The sequence below is a fragment of the Macrobrachium rosenbergii genome, chromosome 7 (genome assembly GCF_040412425.1).
Source record: "Macrobrachium rosenbergii isolate ZJJX-2024 chromosome 7, ASM4041242v1, whole genome shotgun sequence".
In the NCBI taxonomy this organism is placed as follows: Eukaryota; Metazoa; Arthropoda; class Malacostraca; order Decapoda; family Palaemonidae; genus Macrobrachium; species Macrobrachium rosenbergii.
The window spans coordinates 12333089-12355208 of record NC_089747.1 but is presented as its reverse complement, the minus strand read 5'-3'; the positions used below and the strand labels follow the sequence as shown (position 1 = coordinate 12355208).

At 35.1% G+C, this 22120-nt stretch overlaps 1 protein-coding gene across 4 annotated transcripts in view; it reads right to left on the bottom strand.

Annotated features, from left to right (window-relative positions):
* LOC136840133 (WAS/WASL-interacting protein family member 1-like) overlaps positions 1 to 22120 on the bottom strand; it is a 79930-nt gene that overhangs the window by 3299 nt on the left and 54511 nt on the right. For 3 of the 4 annotated variants that reach the window (XM_067106546.1, XM_067106548.1, XM_067106545.1), the window contains one exon: positions 8162 to 8238. In XM_067106546.1, coding sequence (XP_066962647.1) covers positions 8162 to 8173 — 12 coding nt within the window. In that variant the 5' untranslated portion in view covers positions 8174 to 8238. Of the gene's footprint in view, positions 1 to 8161; positions 8239 to 9720; positions 9811 to 22120 lie in introns of all 4 variants that reach the window. The other variant, XM_067106547.1, reaches the window with a different exon arrangement.

Genomic DNA, 22120 nt, shown 5'->3' with positions numbered 1-22120 from the left:
AGAGAGAGAAAAGTTCAGAATACGATACCAGTACCGACCGCAGATGAGAGTCGAATGCTGAAATGAGACCTTTTGCTTTTTATTTAAAGAGTGGTGGATTTCAGGCCTCCCGTGACCGCCGAACAATAGGGTTATCGCTTTAATTAACCTGATTTTTTTTTCCTATTTGACATATTAATTGATTCATTATTACGATGAGCGAAGCAGAGGACGTGGTGGTAGCGTAGGACTTTAATAGTAGTAATGATAATAAAAATGATATTATCATTAGCTGAAGTAGCGCTAGCACTTTTGAAAACTAATATAAGAAACACTATTTCTATTCATACTCCGAAGAATGATCTGAGGCATAACATCAAGGAATTTGAAGGAAGAAACAATATCAAACTTTTGAGCGCTAATTAGGAAGAAAAATGACTACCGATACAACGTTGCAAAAGCAACCAGTTTTAGCTACAAGTAAAAAAAAAAGAAAAAAATGATACCGATTTGTTCTTAATTTTTCTTTTTCTTACAGTAAAGGCCAATGAGAAAGGCAACTCAATGCCCCTTTCTAGTCCAGACCCAAAGAAAACGTACAGATGAAAAAGAGGCAGAGTTTGGCTTAACCAAGACGGAAGCAATAGGTCTACTAGCTTCACAAAGGAAGGAAGTTATAAGAGATTAGGAAAAACAGAGACAGGAAGAGAATTCCAAAGCTGAGTAGTGAAAGGGAAATATCATTAATTCTCGGTCATCGTTCTATGGCTGATCCTCCCGCAAAAATGTTTCGTGAAAATAAAATTCTGGAGGATCGGATCCTCTGATCCTGTCACGGAGGTCCGAATCAGTCTCATCACAATACACAGACAACTCCTTTTCAAACTCAGCTTATGAAATCTCTCTCTCTCTCTCTCTCTCTCTCTCTCTCTCTCTCTCTACACACACACACACACACACACACACATATATATATATATATATATATATATATATATATATATATATATATATATATATATATATATATATATATATACATACAATATACATATTTATATATATATACACATAAAACATATAAACAATTATATATATATATATATATATATATATATATATATATATAATTATATATACTATTTATATAATATATATATATATATATATATATATATATATATATATATATATATATATATATATATATATATATATATATAGAGAGAGAGAGAGAGAGAGAGAGAGAGAGAGAGAGAGAGAGAGAGAGAGAGAGAGTTCACAAACTGAGTGAAAAGACTAGTCTGTGTATTGCGATGAGACTGATTCAATCGTCCGTAACAGGATCAGGGGATCTGGTCTTCCAGAATTTGATTTTATCGAAACATGTCAGAGGATCAGCCATAGAACAACGACTGAGGTTTATCAACTTCTTTTTACTTTCCAATGCTCGGCTTTTGAATCCTTCCCTGTTTTCTGTTTTTAGATATATATATATATATATATATATATATATATATATATATATATATATATATATATATATATATATATATATATATATATATATATATATACATATATATACACACAGTATATACACACATTCTGTTGAATTGTGAATTTTAGTCACTGTACATTTTTAATATATATATAATATATAATAGAAAACGTAATGACTAAAATTCACAAATCAACCGAATGTGTAAATATTAATCTTTATTTTTCCATCTTAGCCTAGAAATGACAATCGCATTTATTAGCTGACGCTGCTTCCAACTGCAGGATCAGTTACATGTTGCAAAGACCTGTCCAAAAAAAAAAAAAAAAAGGGGGGGGAAATCCCCTTAACAGCTTCGCTTACGGAAACTTCCTGATTTGTTCAAATATCAGAAATTCTGAATAAATTTTGTGCCTAAGCATCAAAATGCTTCCTACTATAGTTGGCGTCTGAAACTACCGTTTTCACAGCGATTCCATACACATCTTTGTCAATTCTATCACGTACCTCAGCTCAGTAAAAGGATCTGTTACTAGGTCCTTCTAATCCTTCTCTAAGCATTCAAAGGTTGCCCTTAAGCACGGTTTTCTTTGGCACATTCAATTTGTTTATGTAGTTTTTCCACCTCATTTAAAACACCAGTCGCAGTTGCTTGGGATGCAGCATTAGAAGTAATTATGGCTGTTGTTTTGGTTGCAGCTAGGAGTTCAGGAGGTGATTCACAACCATTAATTCTGTTGCGCTTTACTTCATTTCATTTACATATTGATTCTTGCATTGGCGGGTATCCGATATTGTAATATCACTTTTATATGCAAATAGCAAATCGCCTTCAGAAACCAAGCATTTATTATCTTGTTTGGAAGACTTCGAACACAATCCCACAGTGAGTTCATTTCCAAATGATGCCTTTATATGAGGTAGAAAAAATACATAAATAAACAAATTGAATGTGCCAAAGAAAACGGTGCTTGTGGCCAACCTTTGAATGCTAAGAGTCGCCATTCGAGTATTTACCTATCTTCTAATCCTTCTCTTAGAAGGATTAGAAGATAGGTAAATACTCGAATGGCGACTGAAAATATTCTTAAACAGAACAGATTTTAGTTCACTGGCCAGTCAGCCGATTCATGACCACCCACCTAAGCAATAAACATGATCCCTTATATTAACATTCAGGGACTTTACTCGACATTAATTTTGAGACTGCCTTGACTGCTCAGTACCGTTGAGAGATCTAGCCAAATTTCTTCGAATCTGATATGACGTCTGCAGTAAATTCTGTTCCGTTAATGAAAAAAAAGGAAGGACGCTTTAGGAATCAAGTTTATGTGAATGAATATAAAAACAGGCGCTTTCGACCTTCACTCAGATCCTCTTCAGCAGTACAGTCAGAGGACCTTAGGGAAGTCGAAAGCTCCAGTTTTTATATTTATCCATATAAACTTGATTTTCTACCGTGGTTTTTTTCTTAACCAATTAAAGACCAACACCAAGGATGTGTTTTTATTACTGTATATCTGTTCCGCAAGCCACAAAATTTCGGTAAATAGTATATGCAAACCATAATCCAATTGAAGTGACCACGTCCACACGACTTCATATAGACTAGCTCGTTCAAAACTCCGGATCAGAAATAAATCCTCTGTAAAGGGGATTTTACAACCACTCTTTTGACTGAAACTTGTTTGCGTTTCTCTTGGCAGCCAAAACGCATTGACTTGAATAACATTACTGGTTTTAGAGTTACATCTGCATATTTGTACGTAAGAGCTTTTATCATTATGTCACGTACACTTTGGACGGCCGCACTGTAAACACATTATGCCACGAAGTTCATTAATATGAGCAAAATGATAAATACTTTGACCGGAGTCTTCCTCATGCTTACAGAGCATGTTTTCCGAAAACTACATTTTAAAATTTCAAAATGTTTCAAAATTTAATACTGGCTGCTTGATTTGTTAGAGAGGAGAGATACTGTCAAAACTGTTAATCTATTTCTTCGCTTAATTCCTAATATTAAAAAAATCAACTAATATACTTCCCTTTTCATTAGCAAATTATATTTTGAATCTGCCTCTTTTTGGGGTGCTGTTTCTTCACAAAATATTTTTGAACGGAAGAAGCATAATGCTTAAAGGTACAAAGAAGTCGTTGTATTTATCCAACGATAGCAAAACTGATTAAAATAAAATATTTTTATACTTAAAACTATTAACAGCTCAACGATAATTACCAAAAAAAAAACTATAAACAACCACAGGACAACTTACGGAAACCTATTTTCAAAAACATTAATCATTCTGGTATCTGAAAAAACAAGTACTATGCTAACAGAAGAGATATACAAAAAGAAAGAGACCGGCTTGATGACCTACGATGCTGTCACACCATTTGGATAAATCAATCAATCAGTCAATCGGTTTTAGGAAATGGAACAGAATGTGTATGAACAACCTGCTTCTTGAATTCACTAAAGAGCTGCTTTTTTTTTACCTTTGCAAAATGAATGCATTGCAATCCATTACCGATAAAAGATTATACATAATATTATGCTCTCTCTCTCTCTCTCTCTCTCTCTCTCTCTCTCTCTCTCTCTCTCTCTCTCTCTCTCTCTCGTAAGCAACAACTGCTGGTATGATGGAAGCTGGTAAACACTTTAAAACGTAGGCTATAACATCTGAAGTAGCTGTAATAACTATTAAAAAATAATATTGATTCTTTACTCGATTACGCTCTATTTTTGTTTTATCAGTATGAATCAACAACTGTGAAACATCTAGAAAAATAACAAACAGACATGAGTGGTCGGATGACACTCATCAAAAGTATGGACACTGGACGACACTAGTCCTGAATGATTAAGAAAATAATGAGTTCAGGCAATCTGCCTAGAAAACAATTCTTACTTTCACGAAATACGTAAATTGCCTCAAAATTTCACGATAGTTATGATGCTATGATAAAAATAATGCCTAAAAGTTTTAAGTACTCTAAATACTGGGTAATTTTGCAAATGGACAGTAGCATTTCACATTATATAATATATATATATATATATATATATATATATATATATATATATATATATATATATATATATATATGTGTGTGTGTGTGTGTGTGTGTGTGCGTGTGTGTGTAAAATGTCTCTATAAAAGATTATTTACATGACTGTGCACACACGCAAACGTATACGCATTATGCAAGCACAAAAATATATGCACAAACTGGACGTTTGCATGTACGTATGCGCAAGGAAGCACACAAGCACGTAGGCGACTGAATTCCATAACAAGGTAAAAGTTGTTTCGCTAATACCGCAAGGCAATGAAAATGTCTTGAACAACATATCTGTTACATCATCTTTTTTTCTACTCCCGTGTGTGATATCAGTAACAAACACGATTCCAATGGCGGTCAACACACTCAGCGAATGAAATAAAAAGAAACAATGGGTTTCCAGTAAAAAATGTTTAAAATGGAATGAAATACAATAATTGTTGAAAAAATCCTTTTAAGGTTGATAAACAACTTAATGGTGCATTTATAAAAAATGATAAACAATGGAAGATACATTTCTTAATATGGATAAACACTTTGAAGATGCCTTTCTTGTATAAACACTATGAAGATGCATTGCTTAAAAAAGTAAACAATCTGAACATGCATTTCTTAAAAATGATAAGCAATCTGAAGGTGCATTTCTTAAAAATTATAAACAATTTGAAGGTGCATTTCTTAAAAGTTATAAACAATCTGCAGGTGCATTTCTAAAAAATGATAAACAATTTGAAGATGTATTCCTGAAAAAAGATAAGCACTTTGAAGATGCATTTCTTAAAAATGACAAGTACTCTGAAGATGCATTTCTTAAAAAATTCATTTTGACAGATGCTTTTGTCCACGAAATGATCTCAAGGAATCGAAGTAATTTTTCACCTTCACAGAGGAGGAAAACCTAGTCCCGTTAATACCCCGGCCATTACACGCGCAAACGATCCAAACGAGAAAGCAGCAGCACGAAAACCAATCCAATAATGCCTTTCTAAAGAACAACCACACAAACATCATCAAATTTAGCAGCGCTCTCACTTTCGCGCCAACGGTAAATTGATTCCCGAACATGACACCGCGACTCAAGGTGAGTTGTTGCTGCTACGGAGAACATAAACAGACATTCAACGAACTGAGTGAGATTCGCTGGTTTTTTAAGGTGATCTCAAAACGAAAATCGATCAGTTCTACGTCACTGTCAATTGCGATTACATTCATAAGTGATATGTCTGTATTTAGGCGTTGATATCTTATTTACGGGGGTGATATTCTGGGCAGTTTACGCGAGTGATGTGCTGGGCTTCCGGGTTGCTACCAGAAGTAAAATGGATTTAAAACTGAATGGGAATCAAGAGTGTTACATCTGACATGATGAACATACAACATTTATTGTAATTAGTTGATGGGGAAGAATTGAATGGATGTTCACCGGCTCATAATTATACATTTGATTGTTTACGTTCATTCAAATTCACACGTGAGAGAGAGAGAGAGAGAGAGAGAGAGAGAGAGAGAGAGAGAGAGAGAGAGAGAGAGAGAGAGAGAGAAAGCATAATCTTACTGACCAATCACAAGATCCCGATCGTCCTAGTCGCCCGAATATATATGTGTGTGTGTGTGTTTGTGTGTGCGTAGGTTAACATATTCCATGCTGTGATAGCTGAAAAGTGGCCGTGAACGTGAGTAAATTATTTCTCATCACACACGCGTGAAGTATAATAATGATCTTTTCTAATATACGATGACCGATGACCATTACAACAGTAATATTGGATCCACTTTCACTCACTAATCGTGGAATATATTTGAAAGGCAATCCATGACTGATCACTAAGGATATTTATTCTTTACAAGCAAGTGATTGTACCTTTATGGTTTTTAATCTAGTGAAACTAATGACTGGTTTTCTTCAGAAGATCAAAGAGTTGGTATACTAACGCTAACCGTTAAGATTTTCAGCAATCGTGCTTATTCCAAAGATTTACAAGTTTTTTTTTATTATTTTATTCTTATGTGATTAATATACGTCTCGTTTTCTGTTTAATGTTCTATGCGTCGTAAATATATATATCAAATTATCGAACCATAAAGGGACTACTTTCTAGCATACTGGCCTATGTTTCAACACCTCGAAATGCACATTTCTTCAAATTGGTCATAACATAAAACAATTGCTTCTTCCTGATTTGAATTCTCTCTACTCTAAGAAGTGGCTCTTACTTGAACTGTCTTGAGATGCAATTTGAAACCTAAAGTAACAGAACATTACAGTATTATCATGCAAAACAAATAAAGCGTTTATTACGCATGCGCCCACTACACTACTTGCTTTTTGCGCAGACAAAACAAAAGAGCAATTGAGGCAAGGTTTAAAAGTAGATCTAGTTTCAGGAAGAGAAAGCCTGGCAAAAATTTTTTCAGTTTATCTTCGCGAAGATTAAGAGGGGTGAGGCCATGGCCTTGGTGTGGAACGCCCATCGTAACCACAAAGTGCACAACTGGGCTTCTTCTCTGGGTCAGGTGGCGCCCTGAGCCGCGTCTGGAGGGCGAAGGGCAATTCGGGAAATATGTAAACACTGCCCTTGCAAAATTGCTCTTGCTCTTTGGAGTCGATGAATATTGTCCTCGAGGTATAGTGTTACACTATCAGCTTTACTGTGTAAGGAAGACCTTGACTTGTTGGTATTTACAGACGCTGTTTAAAGATGATGTAACTTCAGTTGGCAGTTCGGCCATGGACCTTGAGTTCGACAGTACTTATGAGGTTATTGTTAGGTTGACGTTATCAGTTTTGAAAATATTTGCAGATCATTCCTTACCATTATTGGTGATGATGTGAATATGTGCTTCCACACAATATATTGTGCTTCTTTAACGTGAGTCCAATTAGCACTCTGTACTATTCTGCCTAGAGTGAGGAGGTGGACATGTCCAAACCATATCCACCAATCTTTTATCACTTTCTCATCTATAATCTACATATGGAACTCCCGTAATTTCCCTATTGATATTTCTAACTTTCTCCTGGCACTCGACTCCTTATATTGCTCTTTAAGCTTTAGTCTTGAGCCGACAATATATTTGATAGTTACACTGTCATACCCCCATACATGTTCGTAAACCAACAAAATACGTACTAGACGCTTTATAAAACACACAAACAGATATACACAGACATATGTATATATACAAACATACAATAAATATAAATATCTATCTATCTATCTATCTATATCTATGTATATATTTATATATATATATATATATATATATATATATATATATATATATATATATATATATATATATATATATATATATATTATATATATTCCCCACCAGGTGTGCCTGAGAGAGAGAGAGAGAGATAGGGTATATTACCTATATATATATATATATATATATATATATATATATATATATATATATATATATATATATATATATTACATAAGTGTGCGTAAAAAACCTTTTCCTCTAACCAGGGGTAACCTGAGAGAGAGAGAGAGAGAGAGAAAGAGAGAGAGAGAGAGAGAGAGAGAGTAAGAGAGAGAGAGAGAGAGAGATCATTTCAGCTTTTACACTTGGAAAAGCTACGGCACCTCTCCTCCGTTGTCTCACCTTTATTACCATGAAGAACACGAGTTTTCGTCAATGGCCAGTCAGGGAATGTCTACTGCCAGCAAATTCCGAAGAACCTAAGGGAATGGAAGACGAAGAGGAAATTTAGTCACTGTGTATAATTTACTCATCAAAAACACCACAATATATTAGACAATACTTTAATTTTAATTCTAAGGAGATTTAGCTCTCAAACCTAGCAAAAGAATTACAGTAAATAAGTAAATACTTGCAATAATATATTAATTTCACGCACAACTGATATGTTCTTACAATTTTGAAGTTAATACAAAATATCATAAATGAAACAAATTGTGAGTATATATATATATATATATATATATATATATATATATATATATATATATATATATATATATATATATATATATGCATATATATATATATTTTTTCAATTGTGACATTTTGTATGTTTACGTAAGTTCCTAGTAATTGCGAAATAGTATATTAGTAGTATATTATTGTCACTAATAATAATAATAATAATAATAATATAATAATAACAACATAAGCCAATCTTCAAAAAAAGTCAGTAAGGGCTTCAACTCATGCGGAAAAAGGCAAAGATAGGAAGGATCAGAATTTTCTCTCTCTCTCTCTCTCTCTTTCTCTCAGTTGCCTTAATTTCCTTACTTGCCACATTTTATCTGTGATGTAATTTTAATTAAACATTACTACTAGGTATAGATTATATTCAATTTAACCTTCATGGAATACCACAGAATAGTTCAAGATGAAGCAGAATTGAATCCAAGCCCATGAATCCATAGAGGGAGACTTCAATTAGGAGTTAGATACCGATCTGTGGTGTAAACAACCACCATTTAATCCCATTATATTAAGAATTTATTTGTGTGTGTATATATATATATGTATATATATAATATATATATATATATATATATATATATATATATATATATATATATATATATATATATATATATATATATATATATATATATATATATATATATATATATATTTATACAGTATACACACACACACATAATTTCTTCATTTAATGGGATAAAATGGTCTGTGGCTGCACCTCAGATCGGTATCTAACTTCTAATTGAAATCTCCCTCTATGGATTCGTGAGTCTGGATACGATTCTGCTTCATTTCGAACTATTCTATGATATTCCATAGAAATTAAAAGAAACATAATCTATATTAAGAATAATGTTTAATTAAAATGACATCACAAGCAACACGTGGCAAGTAAGGAAATAAAAGCAATTGCGAGAGAGAGAGAGAGAGAGATAGAGAGATTCTCGTCCTCCATATCAAGTATTCTTCAAAAGCTGATTCTCCACATACACACGAGATATGAGATATATGATATATATATATATATATATATATATATATATATATATATATATATATATATATATATATATATATATATATATATATATATATATATATATATATATATGTGTGTGTGTGTGTTTGTCAATAATTTCAAACACTTTCATGTATTAAGCCACAAATGATCCATTAACATCTACTCTAACTTGGAAGTAACGTACACTTAAAGAAAACTATACATGATAAGTGCTCCTTTTCTGACCAGGATTCAATAGGTGAGTGGATAAAGTCATTGTCAACTCAGCTGAATCCTAAAAAGACAAAGGGTTGAAACATGGTTAGTGAACAAACACTTATCTTAGAAAATTCTCTTTTAATGAGAGTTATTCCCAAGATAAAGTTATTTGTGGCTCTATATATTATATATGCATATATAAATAAATATATAATATATATATATATATATATATATATATATATATATATATATATATATATATATATATATATATATGAAATTTTTGTCACACTGTGATTTATATACAATCATTAAGCTACAAATGTCGTTTAATAACCAATTCACGCTACTTCGGGACTATCCATTTATAATTCCTTGTAGGTGAAAATTCCCCTTCGGGGATATTCCTGAAGTAGCGTGAATTGGATATTAAACGACATTTGTAGCTTAATGATTGTATGTATGTATGTGTGTGTGTTCATATATATATATATATATATATATATATATATATATATATATATATATATATATATATATATATATATATTTACATACATACATACATTCATACATACATATATATATTTACAAATTTATAAATTTATATACATATTATATATGACAGATAGATAAGTAGATGGATAAATAGAGAGATAAAGGAATAAGTACCAAAACTACCAAAATATAATACTGGAAACACAAAAACTGTCGATCCCAGTTCTAGTCCATTCCGTTTCTATCTCTCTCCTTTCACTTGACTCCCATCTCCAACTACTGTCTCAAGCCCCAAAAACGCTGGATACCTGGTCTTCGATAACGCCTCGTAATCAGCGTTTAAGTCGCCCTAAACAGACTCGTTCGTCTGTGCAAAATGACTCGTTAATAAGGGAGAAGATGCGGTATTAAGTTGGACGAGGAAATTATGATAACCAATACGCGAGCGTAATGAATAACAAATCTTCAAATTTTTCGCGTAACGGCGATGCTCTGACGAGGGAGGAAAGCCACTGAAGGCCGTTCATTGAACTATGCCCAAACACCAGCCTTCCTTCCTTCAACATCTTCAACTCAGCTGGGGGCGAAGGGGTATTTAAAATTCCACTGAAGAAACTTATATTATGTTTTCGACCTCAGTCAGCGAAAGGTAGGGAAAGGTGGACTACAGAGAGAGAGAGAGAGAGAGAGAGAGAGAGAGAGAGAGAGAGAGAGAGAGAGAGAGAGAGAGCGAACATATGCCGCTACTCCCCTGATCCTTTCTCCCATCTCGAAGCCATTTGTAGGACAAGGCAGCAGTAGTTCATAGCTAGTTTGCAAATTAGGGTGGCTACTGAGAAAGTAGTTAGGGTAGAGGGTCGGCCCGACGTTCTTTAGAAAATGAGTTGTCTCAGATACGATTCAATCACACGAATGTGGACGAAAGCTGGGTGTGAAGAATGTGCAGAAAAACGGACCCAAGGTTGTTCACTGTCCGTCCAGACATGTAAATATGTCACTAGGTCTGTTACTGCGATTATGACAGTAAATTTTAACGATTTAACCGGCAATATTCTTAATTTGGCAAGAGTAATTTTCATTACTTTGCAGTAATGTGCGCATATGAAATCATCAAGACTTTATCTAATCAAAATGTTCCAGGGAATTTACATAAACAGGTACAATCGTTTCCTCTTAAAGTGTATATTCCAGCAAATAATATATATGAGTAAGGCTGCAGGACCAAGAGCCCTCGCCGTGGCATATACCAGCTTAATGTAACAACCACATATAGTTATTATGGAGCGAAATGGCAGTACAACACAAGGATTAATAACCTGGAACATTAATGAGTGCCTAATCATCTGTATGAAATATGAGTTTCAAACAATGAACTTTATGATAACGTTCACAAAACGTTTGAAGAAATGATAAATAATTCTGTTAACAAATGAGACCGAATCGAGGAATATCATGATCGGGACTTCATCACGATAAAAAAAAAAGAGAACCGATAAACAGATTGGCAAACAAGCAATTACCCATCTATTGACGTCCATCGTTTTCCTTTGTATTCTGCATCCTTCTCCCGCACATGGCTACCAAAATTAGCTCGACAGTGAAGTGCAAAATACTATCTCCACTGTCTACTTCCGATTCCTATGCCGTTGGTTGTTCGGATTGCGAACACAAGAGCCACTCAGCTAAACAGCACTTTCCCCTCGGTTTTTAAGTTCTTTATATTATTATGTTATTACTGTAATAAAATAGCATTCTTGTTTGTAATTATAAACCTGACAAGCTTGTCACTCCCATGGGTACGAATTCCCCAGATGTCCAACATGAAAGAACCTGGATATAATTTGACAATCTTTTGCCGGCCCTGATTTCCCTTTAGGATTAAGGATATAGATCAGGATCCAAAACTAAGCAGGATCTAGCAGCAATGAGAGACCCGGACACGCACCCAGATATCTTATTAGAATATAAAAAGAAGAGGAACAAGTTTGGGAGTTGTCACGGAGACGAGTAAAGCGGAGTAACCGCCCTCCGACGGGCGAAGTAAACTCCTTCCAAGAGGAATTCTGAGTGATTCTTCGGCTGGCAACAAAATAGCTACATTCCATGGTATTATTACCGTAAGAATATATAAAAAAATAAACAGAAACCTGTTTTCGGAATTTCCAACTAGTTTTATGCTGACTTTTCGACGTAGTCTATTTGGATCCTGCCTTGGGAAGAGATGGTGATTTTGTTTTGACATTCCGTTAGACATTCCGCCCACTATAGAGACAGACCGCTTACGCTTTTTTTGCCCAACTAAATTTGGAACAGAAAAGTTCCGAACTTATGTTTTTTCTCTTATATTAACAGATATAGTGAATAAGTACAAGAGATCTGTCATCTATTACGAAAATTATGAGGTCATTACGTCACACTGACCAATATTGAAACACGAACAAGTTTCTCAATCAGTAAACATAGAAATAACACCTCTTTCATAAAACTGATATTAGTGTTACTGGTTTTTTCTTATAATGAATCAGTCACGTAATAAGATGCTCATATTTTTTCTTTGTGGTTACAACAGACAGGACAGAAAATTCAGATGAACCCCAGTAATTCACATAAAAAGGAAACACAATATAAGTATATAATGAAAACAGGTTTTCAAGAAGGAATGTCACCTAATATCCGATGACAGGAACATAATATTTTTAAGTCCAATTAATCTCATATACTCTGCGAATCCGCATTACATACACCAGGCAAATTCCCTTATCATGTAATTTTTAGGCATACAATTATTTCTTGCGGTTAAGCCGTTAAATTTCTTTCGAAACCAAAATCAAAATATGAAAATCCATTTCTCTCTCTCTCTCTCTCTCTCTCTCTCTCTCTCTCTCTCTCTCTCTCTCTCTCATTCTCTCTCCTCCTCATTCTTTCCTGCTTCATTTCATATTTCATCTCTTAACAACTATGTACCGGCAATGGCTAAATAAAGGCAGCCTATGTTTATTTCATAGCAATGCCATATTATATCATTAACTGTAAAACAACGATAGCATAAATAACCAGATTTCACATGGCATCACGTCACATAATACGAAGGTACTACCGCATCACCCGAGTAGGCTTATGGCAGGACGGTAACTTAACCCGTTAAGAATTTCTGAGTTTCATCGACACCCTAAGTTGAGTCTCATCGACACCCTACGTTGAGTCTCATCGACACCCTAGGTGATAAATCAATGCCGTTCATTTCGTCCGTAACTCTGATAAAACACAATATACCTTAATTTTAAATAATAGTAATGACAGCCATTACTGCTACTACTAATAGTAAATTAGTATATTAGTGATTCAGGCCAAGAGTCCGAAAATTTGCAAGAAAACTACACGAAGTTCAAGTAAAAGAAACGGTTAAATAAAATTATTATCAACATCAGCCAAAGGTACACTAAAATGGAACAACAATTTTAACTGCAAAACATATTAAACTGGACAACAATTTTAACTGCAAAAAGTTAGGCTAAACTGGAGGACAATATTAACTGTAAAAACTTATACCAAACTGGACAATTTTAACTGCAAAACTGATACTAAACTATACATCAATTTTAATTGCAAAAACTTTTAGCAAACTGGAAAACAATCTTAACTGTAAAAACTTATACCAAACTGGACAACAATTTTAACTGCAAAAACTTATAATAAACCGGACAACAGTTTTAATTGCAAAACCTTACACCAAACTGTACAACAATTTTAACTGCAAAATCTTATGCTAAATGAACAGCAATTTTAACTACAAAATAGTATACTAAACTGGATAATAATTTTAACTGTAAAATCTTATACTAAACTGGACAGCAATTTTAACTACAAAATCTTATACTAAATTGGACAGCAAATTTAACTGCAAAAACCTATATCAGAATGGACAACAATTTTAACTGCAAGATCTTATGGTAAATTGGACAGCAATTTTAACTGCAAAAACTTATACCAAACTGGACAACAATTTTAACTGCAAAATCTTATACTAAATCGGACAGCAATTTTAAATGCAAAATCTTAAACTAAATTGGACAGCAACTTTAACTGCAAAAACTTATAACAAACTGGACAACGATTTTAACAGCAAAATCTGGTAAACTGGACAGCAATTTTAACTGCAAAATCTTATACCAAACTGGACAACAATTTTAACTGTAAAATCTTATCCAAACTGGACAACAATATTGACTGTAAAATCTTATACTAAACTGGACAGCAATTTTAACTGCAAAATCTTATACTAAACTGGAGAGCAATTTTAACTGCAAAATCTTATACTAAAATGGACAGCAATTTTAACTGCAAAACCTTCCCGAAAGACAATACACCTGCGACAATGAAACAAGGAGTTGCGATGTAGCATACCTTAGCAACGCACGTGTACCAGAAGGTGTCGCATGTCACAAGGTCAAACAGATTGTGTATGTGAGTGAGTGCGTGTCTAGGACCCCAGTGAGTGTCGTCCTCACAAGAGAGAGAAAGAAAGAGAGAGGGGCAAGACAGTATAAGATGTCCCTCATCCAATGACAACCGTCAACCCGTCTTTAGAGCTTCAAGGATTTTCTTGTCCTTCTGGATCCTGGAAGAGGATGTGTAATCCTGTACAGTGCTGCTGCTGCTCTCTCTCTCTCTCTCTCTCTCATATGTGTATATATACGTTGTGACGTAGCTGGCAGTATATCAAGGCACCAAGCCTGGAATCTGGGTCACATTGTGGAGAAGGTTTAAGTATAAGTACAAAGATTCAAGTTAAGTGGCGCAGAGCTGCCTCTCCCTGACTTACTCTTCTATAACTAACATAACAGTATTGGAACACATTATTTTATCATAAGAAGGATTTAAATTTGGATAGGTTCTTTTAAAGCCTGCAATGCCGAGTTGTGTCGATGCCTCAAGAAGTCTCAATGAATAATGAAACTGAGTTTAATTCTCCCAACAAGATTATGGATTCAGTTCCAGTGAACATATATAGTTATCATACACTTTAGCTTTGTTTCAGTTTGTATTTCACAAACGCCTGAGTCACTGACTTGTAGAAATACAAGGTATAATATAAAATTATTTCCTTTTACTTCCGAATTTCTGACTTTAACATATGCAAAGCTTAATACAAATCTTCACATAGTATGAATGATTCTTCAGCAGAGTTTTTACGATATGGCTTTACAATGACAATACACAGAACCATGAAGCTGTCGTTGCTTTAGATTAATTAAGTTGACTTTATACCTGCACGGGCCCCTGCTCCTGAGACAGCCTGTTGAAAAATTAATCTACACTCTTCACAATTCCTTTAAAAGGAAGAGGGACATAACTCGAGTAGAGTATGGCCCTAAAATATAAATCAAACCCCATTCTTGAAAAGATAATAGAGGCTATCGTTCCCAGTAAAAGGATATGGCTATTTAGTTGTTTCCCCCCGTCTCCAGTAAAAGGATATGGCTATTTAGTTGTTTCCCCCGTCTCCAGTAACAGGATATGGCTATTTAGTTGTTTCCCCGGGTCTCCAGTAAAAGGATATGGCTATTTAGTTGTTTCCCCCGGTCTCCAGTAAAAGGATATGGCTATTTAGTTGTTTCCCCCGGTCTCCAGTAAAAGGATATGGCTATTTAGTTGTTTCCCCCGGTTCCAGTAAAAGGATATGGCTATTTAGTTGTTTCCCCGGTCTCCAGTAAAAAGATATGGCTATTTAGTTGTTTCACCCCCTTAACAATGTCCCCGAGGCCTATGATTCCTTCTATATACTCGTGAAAACTTCTTAGTTCCGCAGATTACTGATACGTGGACATCAGAAAAAACCAAGCACAATAAACATCACAGAAATGGAACGAAGGGGTGAATTAAGTCTGGGCAAGGCAATATGACAGACTCAAAGGGCTGCGTCAGTGGCAGGAACTCTCTGGAGCAACCAGGAACAGCACAATAACATTGGACGAATATCAATGCTTCCTACACAATAACACTGGACGAATATCAATGCTTGAAAGGGAGTTTTGCATCTTATTAGCTTGTTGGCCAATGAACAGCAAGACTGAGAAAGCCGGGTTGGCGGATATGTTATTTTCGATAACAAAATAGACTTTTTGTTCTTTTTTCCACTTCAGAATTATAAAGTGTTAAGAGGAACGTTTAAATATTCGAATGGAGGGAAAGCAAAGTTTGATTTTATTCCTTTCTTTAAATGTGAAAGTACAAGAACAAGCAATAATAGGAGCAAAGTATTGCAAATTTTATCTACAAATTATCAGTGATATACGTCATATATACATGTGTATATACATATATATATATATATATATATATATATATATATATATATATATATATATATATATATATATATATATATGTGTACACACACACACACACATACAAATAAGCATACGAAAACCGAAAGACCAGTTTGTTGGGATTTATGGTACATATATTTGCGTAAGTACAATTTTATCTGTGTACTTAGAAAGCAAATTCCCAGGGAACTATAAGTAAAGAAGCAAATAAATCAAGCTGAACGAAAAAGACCTTCACATGAGAGGACGAGTCCGGACGTTCAGGAACGCGACAGAGATTATGAGATTCTGTCTTATGACGGATTTTGACAGGTCTCGAGACAGACGGACAGACAAACACACCTCCACTGCACAGCACGTGGCCTTTGACACTTCAGCCTCTCTCTCTCTCTCTCTCCAAGTAGTCCCGATCCAGCCATGGTAGAAAGGTTCTCTTTCTCTCTCTATCTCTCTGTTAAGTTTGTAGCAAAAATTAATGTCGTAATAAAACCAGAGTTTCTTATGATTAATTAAATACCTTTATTATATCAGTGTTCAGTTCATTCTCAGAATGCATACTGTAGATACCTTCCATACTTCATCAGATATATAATCTAAAAACTGATGTATTGTATCGGAGACAGCCGTCAACCTAATTCAGATTTATAATGTAAAATACGTTGATGATTCCACCTTTATATTTCCTATCACCATCATCGCTACCTGTGCCGCAGGAATTTTGGTTTTGTTATTTGACCAAATTATAAGATATGTATTGGATTTTGCGTCAGATCCGAGCTTACCTATTGACACGAGGATCCGAGCCTTTGGATATCCAGCTTATCAGACAAAACTTCATAAAAAGAAAATGCTGAGACTGTTCACTGAGCAATACCCGTATTGGGTTTGATATATATAACTCGGAGAGTGAATGATATAAATGTGTGGAACCTCAATGTCTTCTAAAATGATTGCGATGTTTTGTTCTAGATTTCTTATCACAATTTCTGAACAAATCACTGGAGTAATACATTTCTGACTGTCGTGGCGGAAATGACAGTCAGTTTGCTAGATCTAAATGCCTTTCCCCACTCGTCCCCCTTGGGTCAGCAATTCCATATGAGAAGAGGTTGCTAGCCCCACGCCCTACACCACTAACATTTCTGAGACTTGAGATTATATGCCAGAGATTTTGGTATTTCTTGATAGTCACCCATTTTGCTTTACAGTTAAACAATTCCTCGTGTTTAGTGACTTCTGTTTCTTTTCCCGGCACGACTAAGTTACCGAAGATTTTTTAACAGATAATTAGGCAAACTATTTATTTATAAAAACGGATTATCGTTTCCATTCACAAACTTTTCTTCATCAAACTCCAGACTAAAGATTTTGTTAAAACAATCTTACATCCTTCTCCTTCCTTTACGTCCGCACGAATTTCTTTTCCCATTTTCAGGTCTTTAATCAACCACCTCACTAACCCTCGTTGGTCTTCCTAATTTTCGCTCATTTACAGAGTTTTAAGTCAAAAAGCGCGACCCTTACTGATCACTCCTCTTGTTCTCATCTGCTGCGAGGACAACTTTACGACGTTGAAGCCTTAAAAAAAGCTTCGAGGGAAAACAGGGTTATCCTGCAAAAGGTTCAGAGAATACATTCGTCCGTAAATACAAGGTCGGAGACTCGGTGGATTGTTACTTTTGAGGGACGTTTTGACACCAGGGACCCTCCCGTAGCTCAGTTTTTTTTTTTTTTTTTTTTTATTCTAAGTCTTTCTTTTAAGTAAATGCTTTTCTTTTTCTCTTTGGGTTTCGTTTAGGTAGACGAGACGAGGAACAGTTTTGTGCTGATGTGTTGGAAAGGTGGTTTTGTAACCAAGAACGTTTTCTTTGCAATAAAAAAGGTCCGTGGGAGGTATCGGCTGGGTTACGCTATTAGTTATGCATCAGAGTTCTCTTTGGTGTTCCTGTTGGACTGTGCGTCGTAACTGCCTGCGCTTTATTAACTTAAATATTAGGAAATATACAGGACGCAGTGAGAAAGAGACAGAGGGTGGAGGGACACTTCCAACTGCTGTCGGAAAAAATAATAAAGATCTACAAATCACCGAATGGTAGTTTTATCAGGAGAAACAACAAGGGGCAGAATACCGAGAAATTCAGGGCATCTTCTGAAAAAAAAAAAAAATCACTCACAGAAACGAATACTAACAGTTTTGAGCTTTAAAAAAACCCACGACAAAGATAAACTGAACTATATTTACAATCATGTTTAATATTATAACAAAATTATAAACTGACAACCCTATTTCATCTACTCTACTGCCTGCTTGGTGTTACCTGATTTCCATTCAGGTGTTTCTAGAGTCTGGGTTAATCCCAAAATGTAACCTCTCATGTCTCAGGAATTTCTTAAGACCGAAAACTGTTAAGACATCATTTTTGAAAGCTGTTTTATCTTGCAAAGGTTGTTCCTCCGGAATATACTGGTCTCTTGTTAGGTTTAGAGCAACATTATATATACAGATTGCAAAAACAGTTACGTTACGCACTGTATGTTTCTTCTGATAAGCAATCGTCATCAATTTTCACTGTCCAGAATCAAAGCGTAATCTGTTTCCTTTATTTATGTTTCTGTCTTTGAGTCCCTACGTCAGTCATTTGTTGAAAATCTGAAATGAGTGTTTGCTTTTTTTTATTTGGTCCTTTACTGAATAAAAAAATGTCATCAACCTCACCCTCACTTCTAAAGAACGTTATTTTAAAGAGTGGAAAATCTAGAAAGAGTTGGATAAATGGGTGTTACAAGTATTGGGAATAACGTTCTAAAGAACGTTATTGCCATAAGGTAAATATACTTAAAGTGCCATTTGGATGGTTTGCAACTGGATTATTTAATTACCTAGCGAGTCATGAATTCTGCCACAAAATCCGTGACCTATGACCTGTGTACTCTGCAATCCCCCGCGGTCAGACTTGTCCACTGAACCTTACGGGTATAGTTTGAAATCTAAACTAAAACTGACTGCTGAGCTGAACTATATAACGTCGTTTTAATCAATAAAGTGAATAAATAATGTCAAATGATTTAAGGAAACAAGCTGGAAAGTATTAGTCAAGTTAACTGTTCTCCGATATTTCGAAATAAAAACATAACACGACCTTGGAGAAGGAAAACGGGTTCTCAAGGCGTCGCCTTGGATGCAAATGCAGACCAATCGATTCCAGAGATAAACAAGAAGCAAAGAAATAAACAAGCAAACAGAATGTCTCACTTTTCTTCTTTCCGAGTCGTAAGACTTCAGGTATGAAAAAAGTCTGGGCGGGAGGGGAGACGACACCTTCGCTGGCTTCCAACGGCTCTTGGAATGCTGATGGTGATAGTGGTATTCGGTCACAAGGGCTTCCCGCCCTACCCTTCTTCAATGAGACGCGAGCCGGAAGGATTCTCTCTCTCTCTCTCTCTCTCTCTCTCTCTCTCTCTCTCTCTCTCTCTCTCTCTCTCTCTCGACAACTTTGGATTCTTAGGACGCATCGAATTTCATAGGATATATTTTATTTATACCAAAGGCGTTTATTGTTTGTATATTTCAGAAACAATTAAATAAAGTAATTTGTTGCACATCTTAAATGGCCCTTAAAATATTAACATGAAACAGCAAATATATATTATATATATAATATATATGTATATATATATATATATATATATATATATATATGTATATATATATATGTGTGTCTGTCTGTCTTTTGTCCTAAACGTAATTTTTTTTCAACATACGCTTTTTTCCCCTTCGGAGGGTTGCTCCAAAAATGGTACAGTCTTCGGAATTAACGTCAAGTTTCTAGGGATGGGGTTGCTAGCCCCATAAACTTTTTTCTCGGATTAAACAAGCATTGGCTACCATTTAAAGCTGGGTGACAGGTAGGTGGTGGATCAGCAGCGAACGACGAGCCTAGCAATCATGAGCAGAGGGTTGCACTACAAATATAAGCAATACTTGGAAGCTGGTCAAGACCAACCAAACAAATAATAGTCCTCTCTCACTCTCTCTCTCTCTCTCTCGATCACATCTACCTTACTATAAACTACGTTCTTCAGCTTGACTCAGAACTACTGCTTAGGCGAGTTTGCAAATGTTGCTAGGGAGCATTAGGCCTACTGCGCTACGCGTTGCGCCTGCGCAAAGAAAATAAATAAATATGCGGATGTCGTCGATTACCATAACCAAGGGACTTGGTGGCTCCTTAAACCCTTTCACGACAATTTCCTTCCTTCACTCAATTAGAGAGAGAGCGACAGAGATGAAATAAAGAGACACTGAAATAATTGTTTTTAGTTTTTCTGTTTTTAAACGTAGATCGGGTCAAATCGTATTTGTCTGTCATTATAATATATCATTTATTAAGAATAAAATTAAATTGTATGAAGAACTCTTTCTGCATCTGAAATACAAGATGGTTGCAAGTCCATAACACAATAAGAAATCCGCGCATGACCATTGCATAATCTTAGCCCTGAAACAGTGACGTAGAAACAAATATAAGTTGAAACATCTCAGTTCCTAAAATAGTGAGCACACATCCTGCAAGAAAAAGAAAGAAAGAAGAAAAAGCAGGCGGCTGCAGTCGCCAACAAGTTCTTAAAGACATTCCACACGATAATAACAACGACTCCGGCTTAGTGTGTGTGCGTGTGTACAGGCATGTGAGCCGTAACCCAGGAGCAATAAAGATAAGGAGAACGAGTTATGTCTCCAAGGGTTCTCTTTCATTGCTTTCCGAGACGTTCTCCCATTCTTTTGGGGGGGACAAACCGCGTGTTTTTGTAATATTAGTACTAATAATCTTCACTTACAAGCGTGTAAATAAGTTTCTAAATTAATAGGGCCAAAATTCCCAGCTGGGTGTTCCTGGAAGAGATGCTTTCCTATCCTGTTTTTCAAAGCTTGTTTGTTGTTTCCTTCTGTGTAGGTGACCTCACCCGACAATTTGCAAGTCATTTGCTGCGTCACTGCATTGACCGGAATGCAATAAATACACCCATTATTCTTTTTCTCGAGATTTTGGGTCTCCATGTCTTACCCAAGGGATAACCGCTGGATTTAGTGTTGTCTCTCACTTAGTGAAAATATGACAAGTTTTCGACGCCAAACCTACCTGTCTGTTTTTTTTTGGCAGATATCACTGCAATCTAGTTTACACTTCTTTTTAAACAATATAAGTATTGGCCTACAGCATCGTTACCTACAGTTCTCTCTAAAAAGGACTAACTCACAAACGCATGGTCATACACCCATCAATCGCTCACACATGCACAAATATATATGACTATATGACAAAAATGATGACCTGTATACCGATTTTTTTTAACACCTCATGATTCGTCCTTTTCCAAATTATTAAAAAACTTTCTTTGCCTAACATATATATACTCTGCTTCTGCTATCCGTTTTTTTTTTTTTACCTGCTTCCACAAATTTCCACTCATCTCCTTCCTTCATATCACAGTTCCCATCCAAGTTGGTCTGGGGTTTCTGACTGTTCTTGTACCCAAAGGAACCCATTGACACTT